General features: G+C 40.9%; 1 protein-coding gene across 9 annotated transcripts in view; it reads left to right on the top strand.

Annotated features, from left to right (window-relative positions):
• The window catches only part of DLG2 (discs large MAGUK scaffold protein 2), a 1,040,391-nt gene that overhangs the window by 106,015 nt on the left and 908,961 nt on the right, over positions 1 to 25,415 (top strand). For all 9 annotated transcript variants that reach the window (XM_056327218.1, XM_056327222.1, XM_056327223.1 and 6 more), the window contains one exon: positions 16,740 to 16,882. In XM_056327218.1, coding sequence (XP_056183193.1) covers positions 16,740 to 16,882 — 143 coding nt within the window. The remainder of the gene's footprint in view (positions 1 to 16,739; positions 16,883 to 25,415) is intronic.

A 25,415-nucleotide genomic window follows, 5' to 3' on the forward strand; every position in this document is an offset into this window, starting at 1 on the left:
TTATCAGCATCAAAGGTCCCATAGAGCAAGCTCTCCAGTTTGGCCTCTGTCAACACTTCCTCGGGGCTTTGCCCTGTGTGGGCAGCTAGAACTGGTGTAAATGAAATAGTTACACCCTGCAGGCATGTCCTCCTCGTCTTGCCCAGAGGTTCCTACCTTCTGATGAACGCCCATGGGGCAGCAGGGTGGGATCTGTTTCTTGTGGGCAAGCAAACAGAGCTGGAAGCCCCTTTGACCTCTTTCTGTAGATCTTCCCCTGGCTCATCCTGGAAGGTGTGGGGTTTTCAGCCAGACTTTGTACGCATTGCCTTCAGGCTGGGAAACTTGCTTAGCAGCTACTTCGCTTTTCGGTCACGTTGGTCAAGGCTCCTGAGCAGCCATGTGGGTTTTGCTGATTGATCAGTCGAGCTTGTTCCTATGACTTAATGACTGGGATTATGTTACTCAGCGTTTGGCTCACAAGCATCAGCTTTCAGCTGCATTTTTGGGGGGGGAAACAAACTGCTGTGAAGAGCAGTCCAACATAACGCACTGCTTTCCGTAATGTCCATTAGGTGTCCCCACATGCTGGTGGCTTGTGGGTACTTTAATTACGTCTTGTCAATTAACAGTGGTGTGCTCTGCATGTGTTCATTGAATGGAGTCCCAGAATTCCATATTGAACACAACGCTATCACATTTTTACTTGGTGCAAGAAATTCTCTTTACTCGGAAGAACGTGTACACTCGCAGACCACTATTTGTCAGTTGCCGCGTCTGAACCTTAATTAATGTTACATTTGTAAGTAGATAATATATACAAGATGGTAATTCTGAGACCATAACCACCTGGCATGTTCTTTCCTACCACTGTGCAGCTACTTTGTTTGCAATGCAGAACAGTAAGAGAAATTATAAGTAAATTAAATATACAGGCATAATGCCATCTTTCAGCTTTGTTGTTTGCAGCCAAAGCCGCTGCTGGATCTCTTGTTAGAGCAGTAAGTTTTCTTCAGTTGTCTAACTTGCTCTGTCCTGGGTTTGTAAATGTGTCTTTGGATTTTTTGCTGCGTGAATCATTATCCTGCAATTTGACAGAGCCTCACAGGGAGAAGCCAGCTTCTCACAACACCAAGGACAGGTATTCTTGTGCATGAGTGGGTGGTAATCAGAATGATCTCAATCTCCTTTCCTCCTCTCCTCATCTTTGTGTTCATTCGGCCTTTATCATTGCAGTATTGATTAGCACCTGCAGACCTCCCGGCAACACCACGTCTGCACTATTCTAGCGTAACTCACCTTTAAAGGCTGGTTTCATGTGACAAGCCCCATCTTCATTGGTTATGATAGACCTTCGAGTTAAAATGGCAAGCCATCACACCATAACCAAGTGAATTAACTCTAAACTAGGTCCTATTACTAGAGCTTTCCCTCATAATCTTCCACCATGTATCTGCACAGTATACCTTTGAGACGTTCCCTTCTTGAGACACTGCAGTACAAAAAAGGACTTCAGTGTCTACCCTAGGATTTTTGCCCAATTTGTGGTGCAAAAAACTGCCTCCACGTTGGCAGGGCTCACGTATTACCCAGTAAGATCTCGTGAAGTGCCTGTGTGTGCAAGGAGGTTTGAGCATGCCTAACACAACCTGTGAGAGTAACAGCCCGTGGGGCAATAGCATCCCCAGCCAATGGTGGTACATTTAGCCTTTCTTCTCTCAAAAGAGCACTCACCCAGGCAAGAGGAGGTGAAATACAAGTTAAAGCTTCAGTGGGTTCAGACATGTATTCCTGCCATTGGTGAGAAGCTCTTGATTTCCAGGCTACAAACAGTTTCAGGAGGGAATCTTGTAGGGAGATGCTGGAAAGACTTCACCGATGCATCCAGTAACAGAAAGCGAAGAGGTCTTGTGCCTTGCAGGAACATCTACACCTGAATTCATCTCCCAAAGAATACACTCAGTGTTAGCACAGCAGTTGAAGTTGAGTAACTCTGTCCTCCAACCCTCTGAGTGGTCTTTCAAGGCATGAAGGGCACGCAACACCGCAGAGGTGACCTCCAAACATTGAACTTGGCTGCGTGGAGCTAGGACTGTCTTAGTAGTGGGCAGTGTCTGTATGTTTCTCCGTAGGCTTTTGTATGTGTTTTACACCACTTTCCCAGCCCTGTCTCTATACTTCTGGGAAATGTGTGTAGGTCTAGAAGGTCTACCTCTGCCAGTGTCAACAAAGGAGACAAAAATCTGGTGTTACTTTTAAAATTGGTAATCCACACGTAGTGAATCCAAAGTTGCTCTCTGGAGGCAGGTTTGCAAGTCCTTGTTACGTTTGTCTGCCTTCAGAGAACTTTTCCGTAATTTCTTTCAAATAATTAGTATTTATTAATTCTGTTCTTACATCCAAGATATAATTTGAAATCTTTCCTCTTAATTTTAAAAAATGAAGTTCACTTCCTGACTTGATTTTAAGTAATGAATTGAATTGTACTTTCTGACATGATTTATCATTCCAAGAACTGATAGAATATCATTATCTTGTTAGAACAATGCTGGGCTTTTCTTACAGCAAGCATAGCAAAAGGAATATAATAAGACAGCTTAGCCTATCATGTGTGATTTCATCAAAGCATGACAGAAATACTAACAAACTGATCGTCACAACCTTAATGTGCACTAAATCAGTACTTAGAACACATTGAGTGAATTACCAAGGGCAACAGAGCGAGTTAGTAGCGGAATCATTGTTAAGGCACTGTTTCCCTGATATCTGTCTGCCTGGATTTTTGGAGGGACAAAAAGTATTTTTTGTATCAATATTTTTCGTATCAAAATTTCCATTGTGCTAGAAACAAAACTCGAGGGAAATGCATTGTCTTTCAGGTTTTATGAGTGTTTTTCATGTTCCACTCCACAATTTAAGATTGTTTTAACAACAAAAAGAATTAGCAGCAGGCTTCTGTAGGTGTGCATGCACTGTCTTTCTGTCCTGTTCTCAGACTTCAAATTATTCATTCAGGAGTTGTCTGCCAAACCTGTTTTGAAATAAAACTTGCAAAACTAATTTTGTTCAACCATCTTGACTAAGGAGCTGGTGTTTTCAGAAGGCTGATTAACAATGCATGTTTTTTAAAAGCTGATCCTGTATTACTACAGAACTATGGAAAGACAAGACTTACAACACCTAAATTGGTCTGACATCTTTATCTACTAACAGAGAAAACGAACCAATAAAAATAAGAAAAGTAATGCAAAGACAACTACTAGACCTTTGCCCAAGAACAAGTTCTGACTGCAAGGAAAGATGTGCCATCAAAATCCCTGGAGCCCGCTAGGATTTCAGTATTGCTTTCTTACGTGAAAGATGCTCAGATTGGGATGTCATTCCAGGTTAGGACACCTGCCTTTAGGTGTTAACACATGCACTGTCAGCTCCCATTGTCATAAACAGAGGTTGAGTCAACACAGTTGTCAGAGCATCTGAAGTGGCTGTGTTCCTGGACACAGCTGGTTCACCCTCTACCCTCCATGTAAGTCAAGAATCTCATGCCATCTTAGATACCTGCCCAACCTTTATTCCTATCTCCAGAAAGGCCCAGATCCCTGTAAGGTCTGTGGTGTATCTGCCAACCCTCTGGGTTTAGCACATACAGCTGCAAACCAGTCTCTCCTCCTCCAGTTGTCAGCATCCAGCCCAGCCTTTGCAGCAGATGTGACAAACTTACTTGATCTCCGGAAGTCATCTCAATTCATAGAAAGGCTTGACAGGAATCCCTAAAGGTTGCGATCTATATTTAATTCTTCAGCTGGTTTAGTGTCAGTAGGTTGACAATGTTAGCCCTGTCTGTCCCCGCCAAAGCCAGCTTGATTTGGCATTTCTGTGTCTCAGGTGGTTGCTGTGAGCTCCTGCTATACCTTAAGTTAAGATGGGATCTTCCCCTGTCAGTGGCCCACCATTTTATGGAGCTGTACCATTATTTAATTTGGTTTCTGTGGCAAGATGCTGGGGCATATGAGATGCTGATTCATGGGCTGTGGGTCACTTCATTAACATTTATGTAATGCCTTTTAAATTAACATATCCCTTTCTTCCTCCTTAGGTTTTGCTGTCAGATGTTTTTAAAGGTGCTGCAGTAAAACCTCGTGAAAGATTTCTCTTGAAAAATTAGATTTTGTTAATGAGCACAGTACTATGCTCGTAACATTAATTTCACTGTGATAAAGATCAAAAGTATTGCAAAAAAATGGTGAATTTGGCAACATAATTTTTTTGTGAAACATTTCCTCCTGCTACCCTCATGCCTAATGTAAGCTTTTAGGAGGGTGGGAGGCCCCTCTTCAGGACACATCATGGAATTACTTCCCTGGAAGAGTCTGAAAAAAAATTTGCAAAATTATTTTGTCCCTGCCCATGGCAGGGCAGTTGCACTAGCTCATCTTTAAAGGTTCATGATTTCAGAATTCATGAATAAATACGTTAAGTTCATGCCGAGTGAAAACCTAAATTACTGAAGTTAAAAAGAACTTGGACCAAGTCCATAAACCAATCAATTACATGAGAATGAAGATAATGAGAACAGTAAAGAGATTCTAGACCTGCAAGGACTTGTGTAAGGGATACAAGGTTTTCTTATTCCAGTGGAGACCAGCAAATGTCAATGAATTTGCATGAAGTCTCTTAGCTGTTACTAAACCCATGAGAACATGAAGTGGAACAAATTCAAGCATGACCAATGAAGTCTTTTGATGTTCATGGAAACCTGCAATACAAGGTTAGACCAATTAGTGCAATGACTGTAAATGTTAAGTGTAGACAACTAAAGTCACAGTGACTCCAGTGAAAGGGTTCATTTAAAGTGTAATTTATTACATCAGGAGAGCAATCTTCGGGATTGCCCTAGACACTGTGGCAAATATGTTCAAGTGTCATAAGCCAGAGTTTATAAAAGTACAACCCACAATAATTTAAACTTGTATAGAAACAATCATTAGAAGTGTTTAACAAACATTAATTAATTAAGCTGTGTAACTCCCCACTGTGAGCCTATGGGTAAGTCAAAGCATTCATATCTCAATTTTACAGAAGGTTAAGCTGAAGTGCAGAGATTGATTTGCCTGAGGTCACACAGCAAGTCAGTGGAAAAACTGCAAATAGAATCCGCGGTCTGAAGTTCTCATTTCCCTGTTTTTACCACTTACATTACACTTCCCACTAGTAAAATGAAGGGGAAGAAAGAGGCAACTGAAGTGGTGAGACTTAGAATATAGTTAACCCAGTTTTCTACACGTGTTCTTGCTTTTTTTCTGCAGGTCAGGCACATCTCAAAGGGGTAGGTTGGTTTTAAATTATTTGGAACTTTATTCCTTCTCCATCTACCTTTTGCATGCTTTAAGTGCAAATGCTGAAATACTTGACGTCTTCAGAATAAAATATAGCTGGACAGTAAGAGGCAACCCTCTGGAGTTTCAGGCATGTAACTTGACACAGTCAGCCTCCATCCCCTGCAGCTCATGTGGTGCTCTGTGTTTGCCCACCGCATGGGCACGGTCCTCCGGTGTGCTCTTTGCCCTTGCTTAGCCTGGCTCCTGGGCAGGCAGCCAGCTGCACCAGGAGTGTGGGTGGGAGGTGGAGATGGGGACTGCAGCCCCGTAGGCACGTATGTTGGACTTTTCCAAGCACCTCACCAAAACCGAGGACTGAATGGTGGGTTAGTGCCTCTATCTCTATCATATACCTGACACGCATACGATACCATGCATTAGAGAAACTGGGGTTGTGCACTTTGGTATCAGAATGAAGTTGTTTCTTGAGGATGGAAGGCGATGCCCTGCTAAAAAGCAGAGCCCTGTGCTGAGCAGATGGGTACTGTTCCACTAAAAGGAGACTGCGGGTTTGCAGTGAAAGCCTAAGAGAGATGCAGAGGGGGAGATGTTCCAAGGTGAGAACTTGAAGAGGTTGAAGAAGCTAAAGGGTCGCTCTGGCATGTGAAAGAACTGGGAAGAAAGGTCATGTTTTAATGCTTTGTCTTAGCTTTAAATATAAAATTATGTTCAAAAGTGGTTGGGTATGAAGCTGCTTCTTTGTAAAGAAAAAGGCCAGGAAGTAATTATTGCTAATTCCTTACAGATTGCCATGGGGTTTTCCTAAAATTGCTCTTACATTACCTTGGGAAAGGGCATTTGATTTGGATTTCTTGCTCTTGGGATCCCTAATGGACCACTCGCTGAAGCTTTATGCAAGAATAAACAAATTTACCTTTACCGCATTTTTCAGGTATGGCTTACCAGCATTTCCTTAAGTAAAGGGCTGGGCAACTGAAGTTCTCACACGACTCAGTGACAGATTCAGTGAGATGAGAGAAAACGTTGGGAAAGGCATGAGGATAACATGTGGCATTTCCTGTGCTTGGAGGTCATATCAGTTCGTCATGACATACTACGTGTCCAGCCTATTCTCAGCATGGACGGCATCAATTACACAAGTGTCTTTCCTTTGGAAGTAGTTGGAAAAAAATTAATATACAAGCTATAGTACAAACCCTGTGCTGGTATCTGCTTCCTGATGACATGTTCTGCATGGTATGGGGCTTCAAATTGGTTTGGGGAAAGGAAGAATGATATTAACAATCCATGGTAAATGGGAAGGCAGAAATCCACAGTGTAGAGGCTGCTGCAGAAGTTTCTGTGCTGAGTTTATCAGGTGTGCTACAACAGCAAAGCTGTAAGTTGCCACGTGGCTGCAAGTGTGGGACTGTAAAATACGCAAGCACCTGTCAAAAGGTCAGATCCTTGGCATATAAATGGTGAACAATGTACATTAGACAAGCCACTTGCTTCCTGGCCTTCTCTCCTTTGAGGGCAGCTAGGGCACTATGGCAGGTAGGCTGGAGGGATGTCATTGCCATGTAGTTTTGAGGGCCTTTACAACATCAGCTACGTTTTGAACTGTTTGCTGTGAAGGAGCCTCTCGGGCTCCTGCCAAGCTATTGGTACCTCATTCCTGCATTGGAGCTGTGGTGGTCTTTCTCCATCATATGGAGTGGGACATGCTGGTACTGCATTGCTGCGTGTCTGAACGCTCTGCTGCAAGGGCAAAGTCATCTCTGGGTTCTGGCAATAGCCATGTCTGATCAGAAGAGACATATATATATATATATATATATACATGCACACACACACGCATTCCATGCTCCCCTTCTCTTTTCCTGTTCAGAAGATAATGCTTGAGTTCTTTTTTTAAAAAAAATTGCTTTCACCAGAAAATGTTAGGAATGCATAGGAGGGATTATAGTCAGTGAGCTGAACCTGCGTGATTAATTCTGAAGTGACTGCATCGCTCCATCCCTAACTGCCCCCAGGATTTCTGTGCTTGCCCTTAGGCTGACTCAGCTCTCCTGGAGGAGCTGCTGGCAGAGGTGATGTGTTGTGTGTTGGCACCTGGGGGCTGCAGCTCTGGTCAAATGCCATCAGTTGACCCTTTTGACTTCTGCACAGCCCTGGCTGCTTGTGCTGCCTCATGCCTTGGGGCAAAATGCCTGAGAGGGCCCGATGGCTAGCCAAATCTTTCTGGTTTGTAGAGTTTCAGCAAACCGGGTGCTACTGGGGGGTGTCTGATAGGGGTGGCCCCTGGCTGGACTGCTGAGTACCTGCAGTACCCCAAAGCCTGCAGGTCCCCAGATACGTGCTCTGAGCACTAGATCTTTCATTCACCTTACCTACTCCCAACCTATTTATGCTCATCTGCAGTGGAAAAGCCTATATAAAATTAATCTGACTTAGAAAGGATTACAGACTGATGCATCCTTTTCTGGTTCTGGTCCGATATACAGTATTTCCCTTCATATTCTGTGGGAAATTGGCTTTGCAGCTGGATCCTTTCCAAGATTTAAAAAAAAGGATGAGGAAACACATAATCTGATTTTTTTTCCTATTACTTTTGCCTCAGAGATGAAAATATACCTGCAGTTTTTATATTGTATTTTACAGTCAAATTATCCCTATTTAAAGAAATCTTATCTCGAGCACTTGAGGAACAAACAAAATCACACAAGAAACAAATGATATAACTGAACAGTTTCCTGGTGTTGAACTCTATTACAGTTGTTTTAAGTGCATGGTGGAACCGTTCAAATGAAAGTCTGCTCATAACTTCTGTGACACACACTGGGGCTGCATGATCCTCCAGCAGGATCCAGGGATGCACGTTATCCCATAACTGCAGCACAGAAACAAGGGGAAATCTCTCCAGTAACGGCTTTGCATCCAACTCGCCACACAATGAAAAAAGCCTCTTCCCAAAGGTACATGTTATTGTTGTCAGGAGTGGGAACAGGCTGCCCAGGGAGGTGGTTGTGTCCCCACCCCTGGAGGGATTTAAAAGAGGTATAGATGTGGTTCTTGGGGACATGGTTTAGTGGTGGATTTATCAGTGCTGGGTTAACAGTTGGACTTGATGATCTTAAAGGTCTCTTCCAATCTAAACTATACTGTGATTCTGTGCTACATGCAGGGGGGTACACAGTGCTGAAAAAAAGCTAAATGTATTTGAGCTTGTAGGAAAAGAACTTGATACAAATCATCATTTTTCAAAGGAAACTCATTTTATGAAGGGTCTATCCTGAAGCACAGGAAACCTTGCCTTGGCCTTTTAGTGCTTCCTTAGCTGTCACTTGTGAACACTTTTTAAGATTAAGAGCACATTCTGTTTACATCATTTTCTATCGCAAAAAAATCCTGGAACCGGTTCAATTATATTCCTGGTTGTCCGGAGGTGCAAAGCATCCAGCATGTGCTTGTGATCCTACTCTGGCTCTTGCAGATTGTGCATTGATCTGCAGGCCCTGGCTGGCATGTTTAAGATGAAACCTCGCCACAGGATCTGGGATTTGCTGCTCTGCTTTTCTGCAGTTTAAGCTTTAGAAACAGAATGAGCAGAACTGAGTGCGACACTTACTAATTTAATCTACTGTGCCCACTTGCAACTGTGTTGCTGTGCTTTAATGAACCTGCCTTACAGTTTCTTCTCTTGTTCCACTGAAAACACAATTAGCAACCGTAGATGTTAACCATAACATACTGTCAGTGGCAAATGCTCAAATCGAGGCTGTGGTGCTTATTTATGATAAGATGTTAGAATATATGGGTGAAACTGTAGTAATATACTCAATATCGTCACTGAACAGTCTTAAATACTGACTTTACTGTCTGAGGTGACTTTCTAGTTCTCACTTGTTAACATAAACTTTGCTAACATAGAGAGGGCTGCAGCAATTATTTTGTCTTCTCTGTGTACAGCAATCTGTGTGGAAAATTTTATTCTCCCTGGATTTTGGACAGCTGCCTTTGAGGCAGATATTCCTAGCTGAGAATTTCAGGAGAGCTCTGGTTGTATCTTGGATATATTACAGAACCCAATCATGATACTATTGTACAGCTAAGCCAGAAGTACTCAAAACCATATTTTTTTCCCCATACATCTAAATAACTATTGCAAAGGCCATTAATTGATAACCATTTAGTTACTTATTACAACACGTAGAATGCTTCAGAGCTTTTTTGGTAAGATACGGTTTTGGTCAGGTATGTACCTGCTTAGTAATGGTTTCTGCCTCAAAGAGCTTACAACCTAGATGCGCAAAAGTTCATAGGATAATTCAGGTTGGAAGGGACCTCAAAAAGTTATCAAGGCCAAACAGAAGAAATTTGCTGAAGCTCAAGGATAAAGACAGGTTAATAACAGAAACTGCATTTCTTGTATTTCTTGCTGCCTACTTTGGTACATGTTCTACCACAGTATGCTGCTTTTAATAGATTTAGGAACATTTATCAACTGTAGGCATTTGGCAGAAGACTACTTCCCTGGCTTGCACTGCACCGTTTCGCTGCCTGCATGGCACAGAGAACCTATTCTCTCCTTCTGCAGTAACTCGTGCTGTTGGGTTGGCATCTATGTTTCTTGGGTGCCAAAAGCTCATGTTTGTAAACCTTGCCACTGGGCTAACTTTCATTTTGACTTGACATATCTTGGTGTTACCCCTGCCAATTGCAAAGAAACAAGCCTTGAGCTTTTCCTCTTTTGTTGCATGTCACACCACCTTTATTAGCGCAGACCTAAGGCAAATATGTGTGGAGCCCTGGGAATGAGATACAGCTGAAAAGGGAAAGGCATTTTTGACTGCAGCTGCATGGAGGGATGCTAATGGGGTCCAGTTTGAGCTCACCGTGACATAAAGCTACATCCCAGCTTGATAACTGGAGATCTGCCATTTCTCACATCCAGTCTGTGCTATAGTCCTGCTTTAGTTGAAAACACCCAATTTCAAGTTCAGCTTTCTTCTTCTCTTGCTTTTTATCTTCTCTTTCTCGTAGTGGCTATTTTACTCAATATGGAAACATTTTACTTGTAAAAACAACCAACACAAAACATAGCCACATTTGGTGAGGTATGTTATTTAACCTCTCTTTGGACTGCTTCCATGGGCAAGGCCTTTAAAGCTCTTTACTAGCAGGCTGGTATCGTCTCTGATCACTTCCCTGCTACTTCTACCGCATGAATCAGTTTTCCTTCTTGAACAACATCCTGCACAATCCTCCTTACTCCTACCTAATATTTCAGACCAGATGGCTGAAGCTGACCCAGCATAATCTAGTCCCCAGGATATAAATGATGCCATTTAGACGTACACTGTAATGTTCCCTTCGTTAAAAAAAGGACTTGCAGCAAGAGCCTGTAACAATTGACTTTATTTTGATTCGCAGTGTTCTGCCAGACAGTAGCCATTTGTGCTGGGTTACACAACATTAAAAGGTACATATCAGACACTATCCTACACAGAGAAAAAGACTGCCCCAAATTTCCTGGAAAGGAAACAGCTTGTGTTTGCTTGTTGCCTTAGACCCCGATTCCACCTTGTCCCTGAATGCCCTGGAAAAACAGATGGGAGTTGTACTGCAAAGCAAGTCAGGGCACTGGCACAGCATAGGAAAAATGAATTCCATGGCTAAGGACCTCTAGAAGGAGGAGGAAAAAAAACACCTTTGCTTTTTATCCTGCAGAGTATTTGTTCCATTACCCAGTTCAGGTCTGTAGAAATATGATGCACAGAGCACTCGTTTCTTGCGTAATGGGATTCTTCATCATGAATGTTGTTATAGTTAATTGCAAAAATGTACGGCTATCTGCAAAAGCAACAGAAAATTACTGCAGATACCAGAATATTGGTGCCATTTCTAAATTGTCTCAAGTCATGAAGTGAAGAGGGACAGTAGCAATATGTATGTCGCGAAGAAATCCTCTCTCCTTGCTAAGCACAAATGAAGGGAACAGCTTTTGGAACAGCTGTCAGCACAGCGTACTCCCTTCCTGGAGGTCAAAGCATGCTGTGGTGGGTAGGTGTCTGCAAGTTCAGTGGGCTTTGGGTAAGGTTCGGTGCATGGAATAGTTTGCCCTGCTGTGTTACAAGTGGCCACATGTACTGTCAAGTCACCGGGAAGGCAGCATTTGCTGACACATGCAGTACAACTTCAGGCTAAGCGATGTACAAGATTATCCTTTTAAGCTTAATTGTTCGTGTTCTATAAAATATAGATGGTATCAGAAAGCCCGGTATCGGCTTGTTTGTTACTGGAATGCAGACTTTCCTCTTCCTCCCCTTATTTTTTTAAATGCAAAAGAGGTACAAGAGGTTTTTCTTTCCACTCCTGCTCTGGTTTTCTTTATGACCCCTGTCTTCTGAATCCTGAGTTTGGTACCATGGAAATCTATCCTCACTGTATTGCTGTACTGTAAACCAGTACCAGCTCGAGTTGAGCCTCTGCATTTTGCACCTTATTACCTTGGAAACCCCACCTTTGGATATTCTCACTTCCTAACCCTTTGCATCAATTAGGTACATGCAAAGTGCAGCTACAGGTCAGATGGCGTTAAAGAGCTATGCTGGGGTAATCCCACCTGCTCGGTGCATTGGGACACTTGTGCCTTGATGGTTAAATTTCTGAACGTGTCTGTGAAAGTACTGAGATGCACCTGCCAGTGCTTCTCTGGGTAGGTGAAAATCATACAGATGCCAAAGCTATCTCATATGCTTCATCCAGCCTTGGGGCTACCAGATGGATTACGTTGATTTACACAGCTGAAGATAGTTCAGTAGTAGGGAGGCCACCAAGGTGCATAAATAGGAGCAAATCCTGACCACCTTTCCCTTCTGACTTGAAGTCACGCTAGTATCTTGAATAAAGGAGAAAGCTTGCAGGAGCGAGTGGCTCCTGCCTCGATCCTAGAGCACCGAGGGATCTTTCCAGACTTGCTTGTGCAGCTCTATCTAGCCTTCCCTGCAGAAGAGTTGTACAAAATGGAGCAATGCTGTTTGGAATCACCGGTGATTCTGAAGCCACTGTAAGTGTGTTATGGACCACAAAGGGATGGACACACCTGGTGTGCTCATTTTTGGGGCCTCTGCAGCTCAGCCCTGCTGGTTTGCTTCTCTTTGAGGCCTTGTGCAATTTTCTCAGCTGATGCTATATGGTTCTTAATGTTTGTTTTACTTTGAAATGAAAGGAAGTATGAAAGTGTACGTTATTATTATTCTCTTCCTTTAATCTTGACTCAAAAGTTAGTCCTCTCAGACCTTTAATCATCTGTCTTTGTCTGAATTCCCTTCAATTTATTTCTATCTTTCTGGTGCTGAACTGCTTACAGATGAATAAGGAATTGTATTGCTTTATCTCATTTTTTCCTCATTAGAATGCTGGCGAAAGCCCGTGGTCACAGAAGCCAGAGAGTTGTTTAGGCTATTCACCGATTCTGTCTTCTCGTATTATTTAACCCCTTTGCTATGAGACTTGTAAAGTGTTCCTATAATGACTGGATATTGTGATGCATATAAGTTGGAACAGAAATTGCACTGGAATAATGGCCATAGGGCTGCAGGACCAACCACTCAAAAGTCAGAAAATGGCAGGGTTTAGGCAGCCTGTTTGGCTTTGTCTGATCACGTTTTCCTTTCTATGTAGCTGCTGTCTGAAAGGTCGCTCTTGTATCTGATTAGGGCATTGTGTTTCCTCCAGTTCTTATTCTTTGTCCAAATAATTTTTGTTTAAAGTTTCCTAAAAAGAAAAAAAAAAAAAAAGAGGTAAGAGTGAGCACAACTCTAATGTGAGCATAAATAGTTAATATATTTTTTTTAAACTAAAGAAAACAAGACTTATCCCTGAGAAGTGGGTCCACCTTTAGTAAGAGAAGGTGCTCCCTGGCAGTTGTGTAGAGGTTTGACCATGCTTGCTCTTGCACAGGTCTGTAAGAAAGGAGAAGGGAGGTCCTTGGAGTCTGCCTGCAGAGCACAGATGCAGTGATGTATGATATACTTGTCCACAGACATTTGTAAAGTGATACTGATGTGTTCTCTACCATGCTGTTGTAAAGAAAATTTGTTTTCCCACTTCCCCAGTGCTGGAGTTATCCAAAATAAAATATATCACGGTATCTTTAGGTTTACCTCATATTAGAATAAATATAATTTCTTGTATGCAATTTATCTTTATCTAGCAAAACTGACAAAACATTTGGGCTAGGCTAAAGGAAGAGCAAGCAGAGTTTATTAAGTAGAGTAAGTAATCTCTTAAGAAGTAAATGAACAAATTCAGTTGGACTGAAAATCCAGTGAGATTCACAGACACTTTAAACAAATATGAATTCATTGCTTAACAAAATGTTTGGAATGGTACAGAGATTTGAACAGCTCATCTGAAGGGGGGTCTTGTGCTCGTGGAGTTCGTCAATAGTAATATTACTATTTCTAAATGTAATCTCTACTGGTTTTCATGGAAGGGAGAAAACATAGTGCCAAGAACTACTTGGTAGACTTCATTTGTGTAAGACTTTAAGTCTCCTGGTTGAATTCTCTTCCTGTAAGCCCGCAGCAGGAGACAGGTTGTCCTTTGGTCATTTTACATACCAATTACCATGCTCTCACAACTACCTTTTATGACCTTGGCTTCAAGCTTGATTCTACAGCTTCTTGGTCCCATTACCTCCTTCACACCTCTTTTCCCATCCTCAGTAGCATTCAGCCGTTTTCACCTCCTGGTATGATTGCAGCTCTCACATAATGGAGATAGAGCGGGTTTTACTCAGAGCAAATTACAGATCCTATTTTCTGCTAACGTTGATTGACTGCAAGTTGCTGGCTGCCCTTGTTCCATAGAAATGGCAATTTTAGCTTATGGAATAACAAAGCAACCAACTAAGCGAATCGTCTGTGCTTTCTTCTGTAACCGTAGAAGTACACTGAAATGTTCTTCTCCGCACACCAGTGATCATTATTCTAGTGAAAGCAACCCACAGCCTCCTCAGAATAGATAAGGACCTTTACAAAGAGACCAGGGTTTTAATATTTATTTTGCCCGTGTGCACGCACATGCAAATGTGGCTCATATGTTATTTTAAATGAAAACACTAGCGCAAGGCAGTCTTTAAAGTTAGAGTGGAAGAGCTCTTCTGCTCTTCCTTGACTGACTAGTGTCAACCCATTTAATACTCTGATAATGACAGCTATGCCAGCTGAACGCCACTGCCAGAGGGCAATTTTCTAGTTTATTTCTGCAAAGTATTTATCTAGAGATAATTACATATTAACCTGATATGTTTTACTTGCAGTTGTAATACAAATTGACCTGGCATCAAACCATATATTACAAATGTTTGCAATTATACCATGAGCGTTCCAAAAAATTCCCCACATTGAGAAGAGAGAAACTTCCATTCTCATTGCAGCTGTCCTATGGCTTTTAATTTTAAAAGTAGGTCCTAGTTTTAATGGTGGAATTAAATATTCTTAGCAATGTGAAATATAAATTCTTACACATATATCTGTGAAATAGAGATTGGTATCTGCTTCCTATGGATCACAGTTATTAAAATTAAATTTCTGATTAATTTTTTCCCATTGTACATGAGAAATAAGAGTACATAATGAGTTGTAAAGTTCTAAAAAGAGGTAGAAGAAAAGTTCAATTTCAGTTGTCACTAAGGAGGGAAGAGCAGTTCATAGACATCTAGCTGAGACTTAATGCGAGGATGAGCATGGACCCGGTTTGCTACTTTTGACTGGCCTTGGAAAGGTGCAGAAACTCAGGGTGCCTCTCTCTGCTGCCTCCTGCTCCTTCAGTTCTGCCTGTCACTTGCAATCCCGTTCCGTCTCCTCTCGTGTGAGACTGCATGTAACAGTAAAATGCAGATTTACCTCCACGGTGGTTTATTTATTATGGTTAGAACCAATGTCTTCCTCCCAGATCTGGGATCTGACCCTGTATGACAAAATTACCAGCTGCCTCTGAAGTTCAAGCACGACCCCAGTATTTTCCTCGTTGCCAGACAAGCTCTGTGGCTAATATTGCAAGATTTTAATTTATTTTTTTCTTTCTAGTTGAAGAAGCATTCCTGAGGAACATACTCTTATTTTTAGACATGCTGGAGCATCCTGGGGTGTTTGGGCTTGTGATACTGTCGGGTACAGGTTTATCACAGCTTCTGTTCAGAAATGTTGTCTGGTTACCTTGGGACTGCTATTAATTCAATCCAATGTATAGTAACGTGTAAACAGAACATTTCTTCACAAAATAGAGAATAAAACCCACAGTCACAAATGCTTATGGAAGGCATTGTGTAAGTACAATAAGCTTGATTTTTCTCTATAGTTAGTTCACCTGATACCAGAAAGGATTCTCTGTCCCCACCTCTGCCTTTCCAGACACCTACCTGTTAAGGGTCATGCTTTCCCATGTTCTTTATGCCTTAGGCAGCACTCGTTAGAGAACCACTTATTGAAAGCGTGGTCGTTTTTCTAAACAGTCCCAGGGGCGTATCCAGGTAGACGTGATCTTTCTCCCAGAAATGTTTTTCTTTCTTTCTTATCCAGGAGAAAGCCTGTCCATTGTTCTTAATTAAAATAATGCAATGGTTTTTCTTCTTTGGTGAGCCAAATATCTCTGTTAGACAGTGTGTCACTTTGTGTATGTGACCGTCTGAGTAAAAACTTCTTGCTTTAAGGAAGGGAAACACTCCCCCCCCCCCCCCCCCCCCATTTATTGTATGCGCAGGTTTCAGTGGAAGTGTTTTCACTGCTGGATCTTTGATTTCCATGGGGTATGAACTGATGTACATGTGATAGAAATATCTGAACAGGATATTAAGACCTGGCTTGTTGCTTACTCTTGGTTGAAACCAAATATTAACTAGCCCCTTCGGAGTGATAACGGGTTGAAATGATGAATCCACAAAGTCTTTCTTCAAGTTCTGAATCCCACTTAAAACAAAATAATTCCCAAATGCACCTGCAGTTGGGGCTGGGAGTGGTGTTGGTGCCTGGGGTGGGTACCTGACAACAAGCTTCTCTTAGGGTATCTTGCATCTGCAAATTTCCAGTTTATCAGTTAAAACAGTCTGTGACTGACTTCTCCGTGTCTAAGGGTCTGTTTTACCTATATTGTTCAGGTGTGCATGTAAAAATTTTCTTTGAATCCCTTATAAATACTATTCCTTCACCTTGAAATTATTTGTAGAGACCTTTTTAAAATGAGAATATACTTCAATAGTCTCATTGACATTTTAGGAAACAAATTTGCTTGTTGGTGCTTTCTGCTAGAAATGTAATACATGCTCATCATTATGATAATGTGTAAGTATATATATTAACCAAAGAAAACCACCAGGGATTCAAAAGCCAGCATGTCAAATAATGTCTTTTACTTGTTCCTTTTTACAAACAGATATTCAAGAATTTTATGAAGTGACACTGTTAAATTCCCAGAAAAGCTATGAGCAAAAAATAGAAGAAGCAAATCAAGTTGCAGAGAAATGGGAGAAGACAACATCTGCTACAGACCATGAAAATCTGCAGAAAAACCAAGAGGTAATTTAACAGATTAAGAAATAAAACATATATATGAGTGAGATGTCTCAAGCCTGAGAAAGGCCACACAGTGATTTATAAGATTGAAAGAATGGCTTTAATTAAGGAATTAGATTAGGATATGGAAGATACATAGTGGTATCCCTCTGACCTTGAGTATGTTGATAACTTCTTCATCCTTTCAGTTGCTGTCTGTCAAAGGGGAAGTAAAAAAACCCTTTCTTTTTCTCCTCCTTGGTGTACTTTACCTGATGCTTGGTGTGATTACCCCCAAAGGAAATCTTATTTCTTCCACTTGCTAATCACCACTGAGATTATTAATACTCCAGCAATTGTATCCTGTGTAAAAAAAATCTCAATAGGGCTTTTCATATTTCATGGGACTGACATTGGGCAGAACTTTTCCATAGCTCGAGTGCACAGAGTTATCAACCAAACCAATCTCTGTGTGAGGAACAGATACAGAGAAGAAAGTTCTATAGATTGGCTTTTCTTCTGTAGCCAGTGGAAAGATTCAAAACCGTTTTCTCACCGCTGGCTCTAATCTGCCTTTGCCTGCCTCCAGATTATTATGAACTAAATTAGCAATCTGAAGTAATTGCCTCCCACCACGTTTGTACTTCAAAGACAAAACAAAAATCCACAGAACCAAGCAATGAATTGCTTTGTTCTTAAACACAGAGACAGAAATAAAGTGGGCATAGACTGCAAACTGCAAATATCCAGGCCAAAATCAAAGATGAAGGAACTGTATAAAAAATTTCCATTGTTCTTATGGTAAGAAAGGAATTTCAAGTTTTACATGTTTTTCCAAAGCACTTTCCATAGGCATGACTATTTTACAGAGCTTTCCTCTTAAAAAAAAAAAACAAAAACAAAAAAAACAAAAAAAACCAGAAGCAAATTGTAGTTCTATGTGCCATTTTATATGTGATTCTTTAAAACGATAAATCGGAATTGCAGGCAGCTAGAACAAAACTCTCTGAAGACATGAAGAACTTTATTGTAAAAATTAATTAGCAAAAGAAGCTTGCAGAATTAATGAGAACAAGCAGTCTGATTTTGAGTGAAATAAGAACAAATGAGTCTTAACATTAATGTACTATATATATATATATATCATGAATGATTTAACATTTGAGTCTCAGCTTAAAGACACTGCTAGCTAATCTCTGCCTTTCTTTGCACAAAGCTATATGCTTTAAAATGGTGAAAGTGTATTCCAGTGTGTTATCTCTTGAAACACCCGACAAAGACAGCGGATCACAGACACTCTTGTTATTCCAGCCTCCTCAAAGTATCTGACCCTCAACCCCGTCTTCCTTAACCTTGTTGCTGTCTGAGGGGTGTGCTGCTGGACTTGTCTAGGGGGATGTAAACTGCAAATTCTATGCTGAGAAAAATAGAATGTATAGGACTAACTCCAAATTTTGCTTCTTTTATTGAAAATGACGTTCTGATTTCAAGCAAAGCAATAGGAAACTTGGTTAGAAACTGGAATAGCCATTTCAAGCCAGGGTTGGAGTCTGTACCCCTGGCAGTCAGGGTATTGTCATTTTCAAGTTTTCTGTCTATCCATAAATTTCATCAGTGTAATGGCAGCACAGAACGTTTAGTCCCTTTAAAAATCACACCTGCATGTGTTTTAAGGGTCCAACCACAGTCAAAACAGACTGGAAGTATAGGCTTTTGTGGTTTGTTTTTTTTTTTTCCTTCCAACAGCACAACAAACTATCAGCAGTTCCGAGTCAGAACTGATTAGCACATGCTGAATGTGCCAGCTGCTGTACAAATCCAATACAGTACTTTGCTTTCTATGAGAAATTGCCTTATGAAAATGTAACTGGATAATCTTATACATCACATAAATTCTTATTCATGGTCTGTTCCTTATGGGAAACACTGGTTTTGTACTTTCCTTTTCCATCCTCAATTACACGTCCCAAATTACACTCCCCTCTTCCATGCAGCGTTCTTCTGCAATAAAAGCCCAAGTGTGGTCATTCAGTCCAGAGGCCTTTCATGCCTTTCACTTGACTTGGCTGTCTATATATTGTTTTTCTATATACATTTGTTCTTTTTCTGTATTTTTATTCCAGTCTTAATTGTTGATAAAAAAGGAAAGCAGCTTTCTCTATCCAGGTCAAGCATCCTGTGACACCTCCTTTGCATTGATGTATTTGCTTTTCTGAAAGTGTAGACTTTCAGGTAACAGAAAAGTTTTTAGATTGTTGTTTGCAATACAATACAAGTTCGCAATACAGGGGTTGCTGGTCTCTATGCTTTTGCACCTGGCATCTGTGATTACCATAGAGGTTTGTAACAAACTGATGCTGTATCTTACATATTGGGACTGGATCTTCAGCAATTAAGAGGGATGAAAGGGTGGTCACGATCCATCCTATAATCTCCCATCATTCTTGGGGAATGTCTCGAAAGAGAGACATCTCCCAGACTCGGAGACTCTAATTCTGCGTGGCCCTTGCAAAAGCAGGAGAAAAGTCAGGGGAATATGTTAGTTCACCATATGTGCCAGAAACAGTTGCATCCATATTTTTAGCGTGAATGACCCCCCCCCCCCACAGCACCCCATGGCTACAAACAACGGAATTAACAAAATGTATTGGGGTTTGCTGCTTTTTCCTTTTTTTTTTTCTTTCCAGTGGTTTTTTTTTTGTTTTTTTGTTTTTTTTTTTACTTGCAAGCTTTTTGTTAAACTCTGGTAAAACCTGAACTCTGCTGTTCAGGTATTGACCCTGAAGGAGCTCCTGGTCCTCATGAAATTGCTAAATGTTTTGGTATGGCCTATGCCTTCAGACCACATCCTTTTTGAACTGTTAACTCCACTGTTAACAGCTTTGTTGGCTATTCAAATGATAGGTGACATCAATGTTTCCAGATGCAAAATGCAATATTACCTATCATAATTTTATTATTCCATTTCACCCTGTATAGGAACTAAATATATGTGGCAATGTGTCTGGCAGAGAATTAAATATCATAGACCAAAATAATTTCACTGGGTGAGTGCTAGTGAGTAAGGAAGAAAGGACATATATGATTGATATTTTTTTGGTGTGAATCTATACCTGTTGTTTTCCCTCCTATAAATCCAACTTGACAAAATCAATTTAAATTGGTGGATGGTTTCAGAATGAATGAAACGTTGTTTGAGGCAGGTTCAGTATTCACTAAAAACGTTTACTAGGCTTTACTTGTGAAGGCTCTTACTTGTTTCGTATGTTCATACAGCAAGCAGGGAATGTGGCATGTTGGGTAATAAATTAAGGAAGTGCAACCTGTTAGTTATGGTCTAAGAAGTCAAGAATACAGTCCTGAGGAAGACCTAAAAATTCTTGTTGTCCATTCTCTTGCCCTAGGGCAGGTCAACTGTTTGATCAGTTCCTGACATGTTTGTCTAATCTGTTCTTTTAAACCTCCCACGGTGGAGAGTCAACGACTTCTCCAGGTAACTTATTTCCTCACCGATAGAAAGTCTTTCCTGATGACAAACTGGAGTTTCTCTAACTGCAATTAGAACCCATTAGTTTTTATCCAATTCACAGTAGGCATGGAGAACAATTTATTCAGGGCTGTTCCATAAAGCACTTAAACATATGTTTAACTAATCATATATAATAACAGGAGCTTCTAAGTTCTCTGCTTTTCTTTCCCCCAGTCTTTTAAAATGACCTTTGTGACCTGATTTTCCTCAGCAGTGTTGTGATTTTAGCTAACATGCCCATGTAGCAACAAATGCTGGGTCCTAATGAAAAATCAGGTCTTATGGGAAAGAAAATATTTAGTTGGCTCAGACTCTTCTCAAAGGAGCTGTTAGAGTTATGAAATATTTTATTTTCCAAAACAAAGAGCAGTGTGGGCACTGTGGAAGGCAATGGGTCTTGACAGCACAGGCATTATATATGTCTCTGTATCTCCATGTATATATAAAAAGATCCTGGAAACTACTCTGCAAGATTTGTATATTAATGAAAATGCTAACTCAGGATTTGGGAACTGCAGGTTTTAATTCCTTGCTGTTCTGGGTACTTCCTGAAGGGCTGTATGTGAGGTTTGAGAGAAGGACTTAAGAACTTAGTCACAAAAGGGAACTGGTAATTACAGTGTTTGAGGCATCTCACCATGTCCAGGTATCAGTTAAGGACCATATCCTGTGGTGCACCGCATGGTGGGAAGAAAAGAAGGTTTTAAAAAAAAATTAAAAAATTAAGCTCCACAAAACCCAGGACACACCTATAAACTAACAAGTAAAGAATTCAAAAAATGGGGCAAGGTGTTATTCCCTTAAATCTGCTTCATTACGACACTGATACTTTATCCTAATTGACGTTCAGAATCATGATCTCTTTTTTGTAAATAAGACCATAGCTAGACTCCTCTTGCGATGTGTGTAAAGGCACTGTTGATACATTTTTCCTTATGAAGAAGCTGTTTGGCTGGAACTTTTTCCAGGGATGTAGAAATCCATATTCATCTCCCTTCTTGAGCAGAGCTGGTAGTGCTTCTGTTCTCACCCGTGAGAGTGTACTATGCATTATGCCAGCTGGTATTTTGCTTTATCTTGTTGGAGTGTTGCCAATTTATATGGAATAATTAAATATTCATTAGGACAGAGCGCTGACACATGACTCTATAGCCTAGAGTTTATAATTATTACTGCTCTGATGAGTATTAAAGTTACAGCATGTTTTGCCATCTTCAGCATACCCAAGGGTGGAATCCTCCATCCCCACCAGGTACCCAAACATCAGTGTTGAAGAGTCATAGATGCAAAGTCCTTCTCCCTGTTAGCTCTTCTCCATCTCCCCATTGTCACCACCACATATATTCAAATTGAAGTGGGATAATTTAACAGAAAAGATTAAGAAACTCACTCCACATGCCTAGTATGTGAGGCACTGTCACAGGGCCCATACGTTCGTCTCTCTCAAACTGCATTTAGGGCATGCGGGATGCTGGGTTCAGCAGGAGGGTTGGTGGAACATATGGGAGGAAGTGTGTTTGGAGATCACCTAACTGAGCAGGCTGTGAAGGTGTGCCAGGAACACGTAGTTTGTGGATGCTGAGAGTGCTTAGACATTGAGCTGCTTGATATGGCGCAGCCAAGCTTGTTTTGGGAACAAACAAATGCCAGGTAGCTACCCTTGAGGACACGGCTGTGGAGAGCTGACACTACAACCATAACGTGCCTCCTGAGTTCTGAGGATCTCGCTACTTTTAAGCTGAGTCACTTCAAGTTGCAGTAATAAAGCATCTGCATTGGCTTAAACTAAACAACAATTGCCTTGCATATGTACCCTGGTATCTGGCTTCTAGCAGGGGCCAGGAGCAGATGCTACAGGAAGAGTAAGAAAAGGGCAAGCCTGTATAATGGGCGCTTCAGCTGTTTTGCAAGTCTAATCTTAATTTGTTTGGACTAGAAGCACAGAAAGCACTCAGTGCAGGGAAACTCAGCATTACCTTATTTTATAAACATTCAGCATGCTATTCACCGCAGCTAGCGTACTGGCTGGGGAAGTGCCCGATCTGCTGCTGAAAATCATGAAGACAGCGTTTCTTTGTGATTTTGCCTCCTCCAAAGAGCTTCATTACTACTTTGGACTAAGCTTTATAAGACCAGCATTCACAGCTTGAAAGTGTTTTCTTAAAATTAGGGCTCTTAAATTGTCCCTGCTGGATAGAGAAGACTGATTTCACTCCTAGGAAATGTGAGATAGGGATTCAGCTGGAAGCTGTTTAAATTCAGGTTTTCCACTGTTGAAGGAGTGCTCTTGCCCTACCCAGTTCCAGGTAAGGCTGGGGAAAGGTGTTGTCCGTCTCTGCTGTCAAACCTTTGCAATTGTGCAGCAGTTAGTGGGTGACTGGGGACTGAGAGGCGGGTGTGCAGGTCTGAGCCTGGCTCCTCAGCTTAGCAAATGGTCACTTGCCTGGGAAAAAGTATTTTTCTCTCCAAGGACTCTCTGCATTGCGTTAAACAGTCACTAGGTAAAGGATGCCTCTCGCTTAAATGTGCAGATAGACAGAATTAAAACTGTGAGATGCTCAGAAAATACAATAATGAAGAACATAAAAGTACCTAGATGGAGGTATCCATCTGGTAAAACAAAAATTGAATTGCTCTTTAGCTATGACAATATTAACACTGCTTGAAGCTACAGGCTTGTGCTCAGCTCCAGAAGCTCATTAGAAGACATAAATTTACCCTTGTTTCAACCTCTGTTTTCATTAGTTTGGTCTCCAGTGCTACTTATTTCTGGTCAGCAATGTTTTGACCTTTATTCAGATGGAAAATTGAGGTGAAGGAACACTGCTGTTGCTCTTGTATATAAATCTGGTAGCTGAAGGTCTGCTTGTCCCTTTATCATCATAGCATGAAAAGACTATTTACTTATAGGGCATACGGTGCAGATACTTCCAGCATATTGAACAAGAATCATTTGCAATTACTGTGCAAGTCTGGTCATCACACACCGATCTCACGTGCGCAATCTCCATTCAGCACAGTGTGATATTATCATTGCTTTGAGATGGTCCCCAAAGATTCCAGTTCTCCATTTAATTCCTGTTGTTCCATGCATTTCTTGTGCTAGAGGCTCATTTTGCCAAGACAGTCAATTGCGGCATGCAAAATGAATCCTATTTCTGCTTGCTTCAGGAATGCCTGCTATCCTTATACCCAGCTGTTATAAACATTGTAATTGCTTCTCTGTCCTTTAAGTGCTGGCTTGTTAAAAGTTCCAGTAGTAAACCTCTTACTTAAAAGTCTTCTGCCTGGAGCAATTATCAAACTGTTAATCTGTTTCACACTAACAGATTGTCTAAAAAAATGTGGACCTGCAAGACCCTTCTAGATGTGCCTCTAAAAATTCAGTTTCTTCTATGGATTTTTTGTGTTCTTTGTTTATAACTGGGTACAGCTTAATTTGTATGGTTTGGTTTACCCCCAGGAGCCAAATATGATTCTGTTTAAGTGATTATACTTAATATGCAAGAGTCAACCATAATGCTGTATTAGAAGTGTTCAAAACATTCAGTTTTATGTGTCTGTTTCTCCACTAGATTTAGCTCCTACAGTATACATTTATCTGATCAAATGCAGTTTGTGTCTGTGGGTTGATTTTGTACCAGAGCCAATTCCCATGTAATTCTGTTTGGCACTAAGTTCTCCTTCAGGAAGGCAGCAGTCTTTTTAAGGGGTACTGTATAAGTGACATCCTGGTTTATGTTTTGCTAGTTGTGTTCCTTCAGCGCCAAGGATGTGTAGCAACCATAACTAGATCATTGTTTAACAGCAATGCTGAAGCTTGGCTGAATGTTTTTTTGTTAATATAAATTACCTTTGCAGTTGTATTTTTTTATGCATTAATAAGGTTTTACTTGCAGAGATTATTTTATATGCTTGCCTCCTCAAATGGTTTAACTAACTAGAAATGGGTAACTGCAAAGTCACTGTGTTATTAAAAACCTTATTTATAACTAACTGCAGCTATGGGTCTCTATTTATAAATTTGTTATTTGTTCTGTAGCTTGTCAATAACTCGAGTGCCAGCACGTCTGTTAAATATCGCTTCAGAGCTGCTTCTGAGTGTGTTTTTATGTGGTCAGGCCAATGTCTTTGTTCTAAACCAAGAACAGTGTCATCCTGTGGACAGAAATGCTCCAGAATGTCGTGTTCTGCCCCTAGTAACCTGAATCCCTACAGGAGAGTTTTCCGATGGAGTCGTGACACAGAGCAGGGCAGCATGCATGTCATGCCGCTCTCTAAACAGAAAATCTCTGTCCTGCTGGGCAAGTCTTGGAACTAGACATTGTTCTTCGAACTCCACGCAGACACAAGGAGATGGCAAAAGATGTGCTCCTAGGAAAAGCCTTTTCCTTTGTTGCCTCTCACTCTTATTTTAACATCACCCTCATGTTGCTGTGCCTTGCATGGGAGTTTAGAGGGCTTACTGGTCTGATAATTCCTTTCTGACAGAGATATTTGATTTAATTGAACAATTGTTTGTTTAGCTTAACAATTATTTTCTATTGACGTTGGTGGGAGGGGGAACAGAACTGGGATCTCAGCATTAAACAAACTAAACCAGATCAGCAGTGATGGAAGAGTCACATCCACCACAGCAGGTTTATTTGTTTTTATTTTTTCTTTTTAACGTTCCTATAATATGCCTGTCAAACAACCTCTAGGCAGTTTTCTGATCTGGGATTTGTTATTACATCTGCAAAGGATTGGGAGCAGGCCAGAGCAGCTGCTAGGGTCCAGAAACAATAATTTACCCCAATAAAAATGTGCCTGAATATTAACCAGTATACAGAATTAGCCAAACTTTTAATTAAGCAATGGGTCTCTATTGTGGTAAGCACTGAGGTCAGACTATTGTGTAAATTCCACTTCTGTGTACCAAGGTCAAAAATGATATTTTCATAGTATCTTTAGCTACTAGATCTACCACTTAACAAAAAGCTTTGCAATTTTAACATATTCTTTTCTAAAATAATTTTTCTGAAACAT

Source organism: Falco biarmicus, chromosome 2 (genome assembly GCF_023638135.1).
Source record: "Falco biarmicus isolate bFalBia1 chromosome 2, bFalBia1.pri, whole genome shotgun sequence".
Classification (NCBI taxonomy): domain Eukaryota; kingdom Metazoa; phylum Chordata; class Aves; order Falconiformes; family Falconidae; genus Falco; species Falco biarmicus.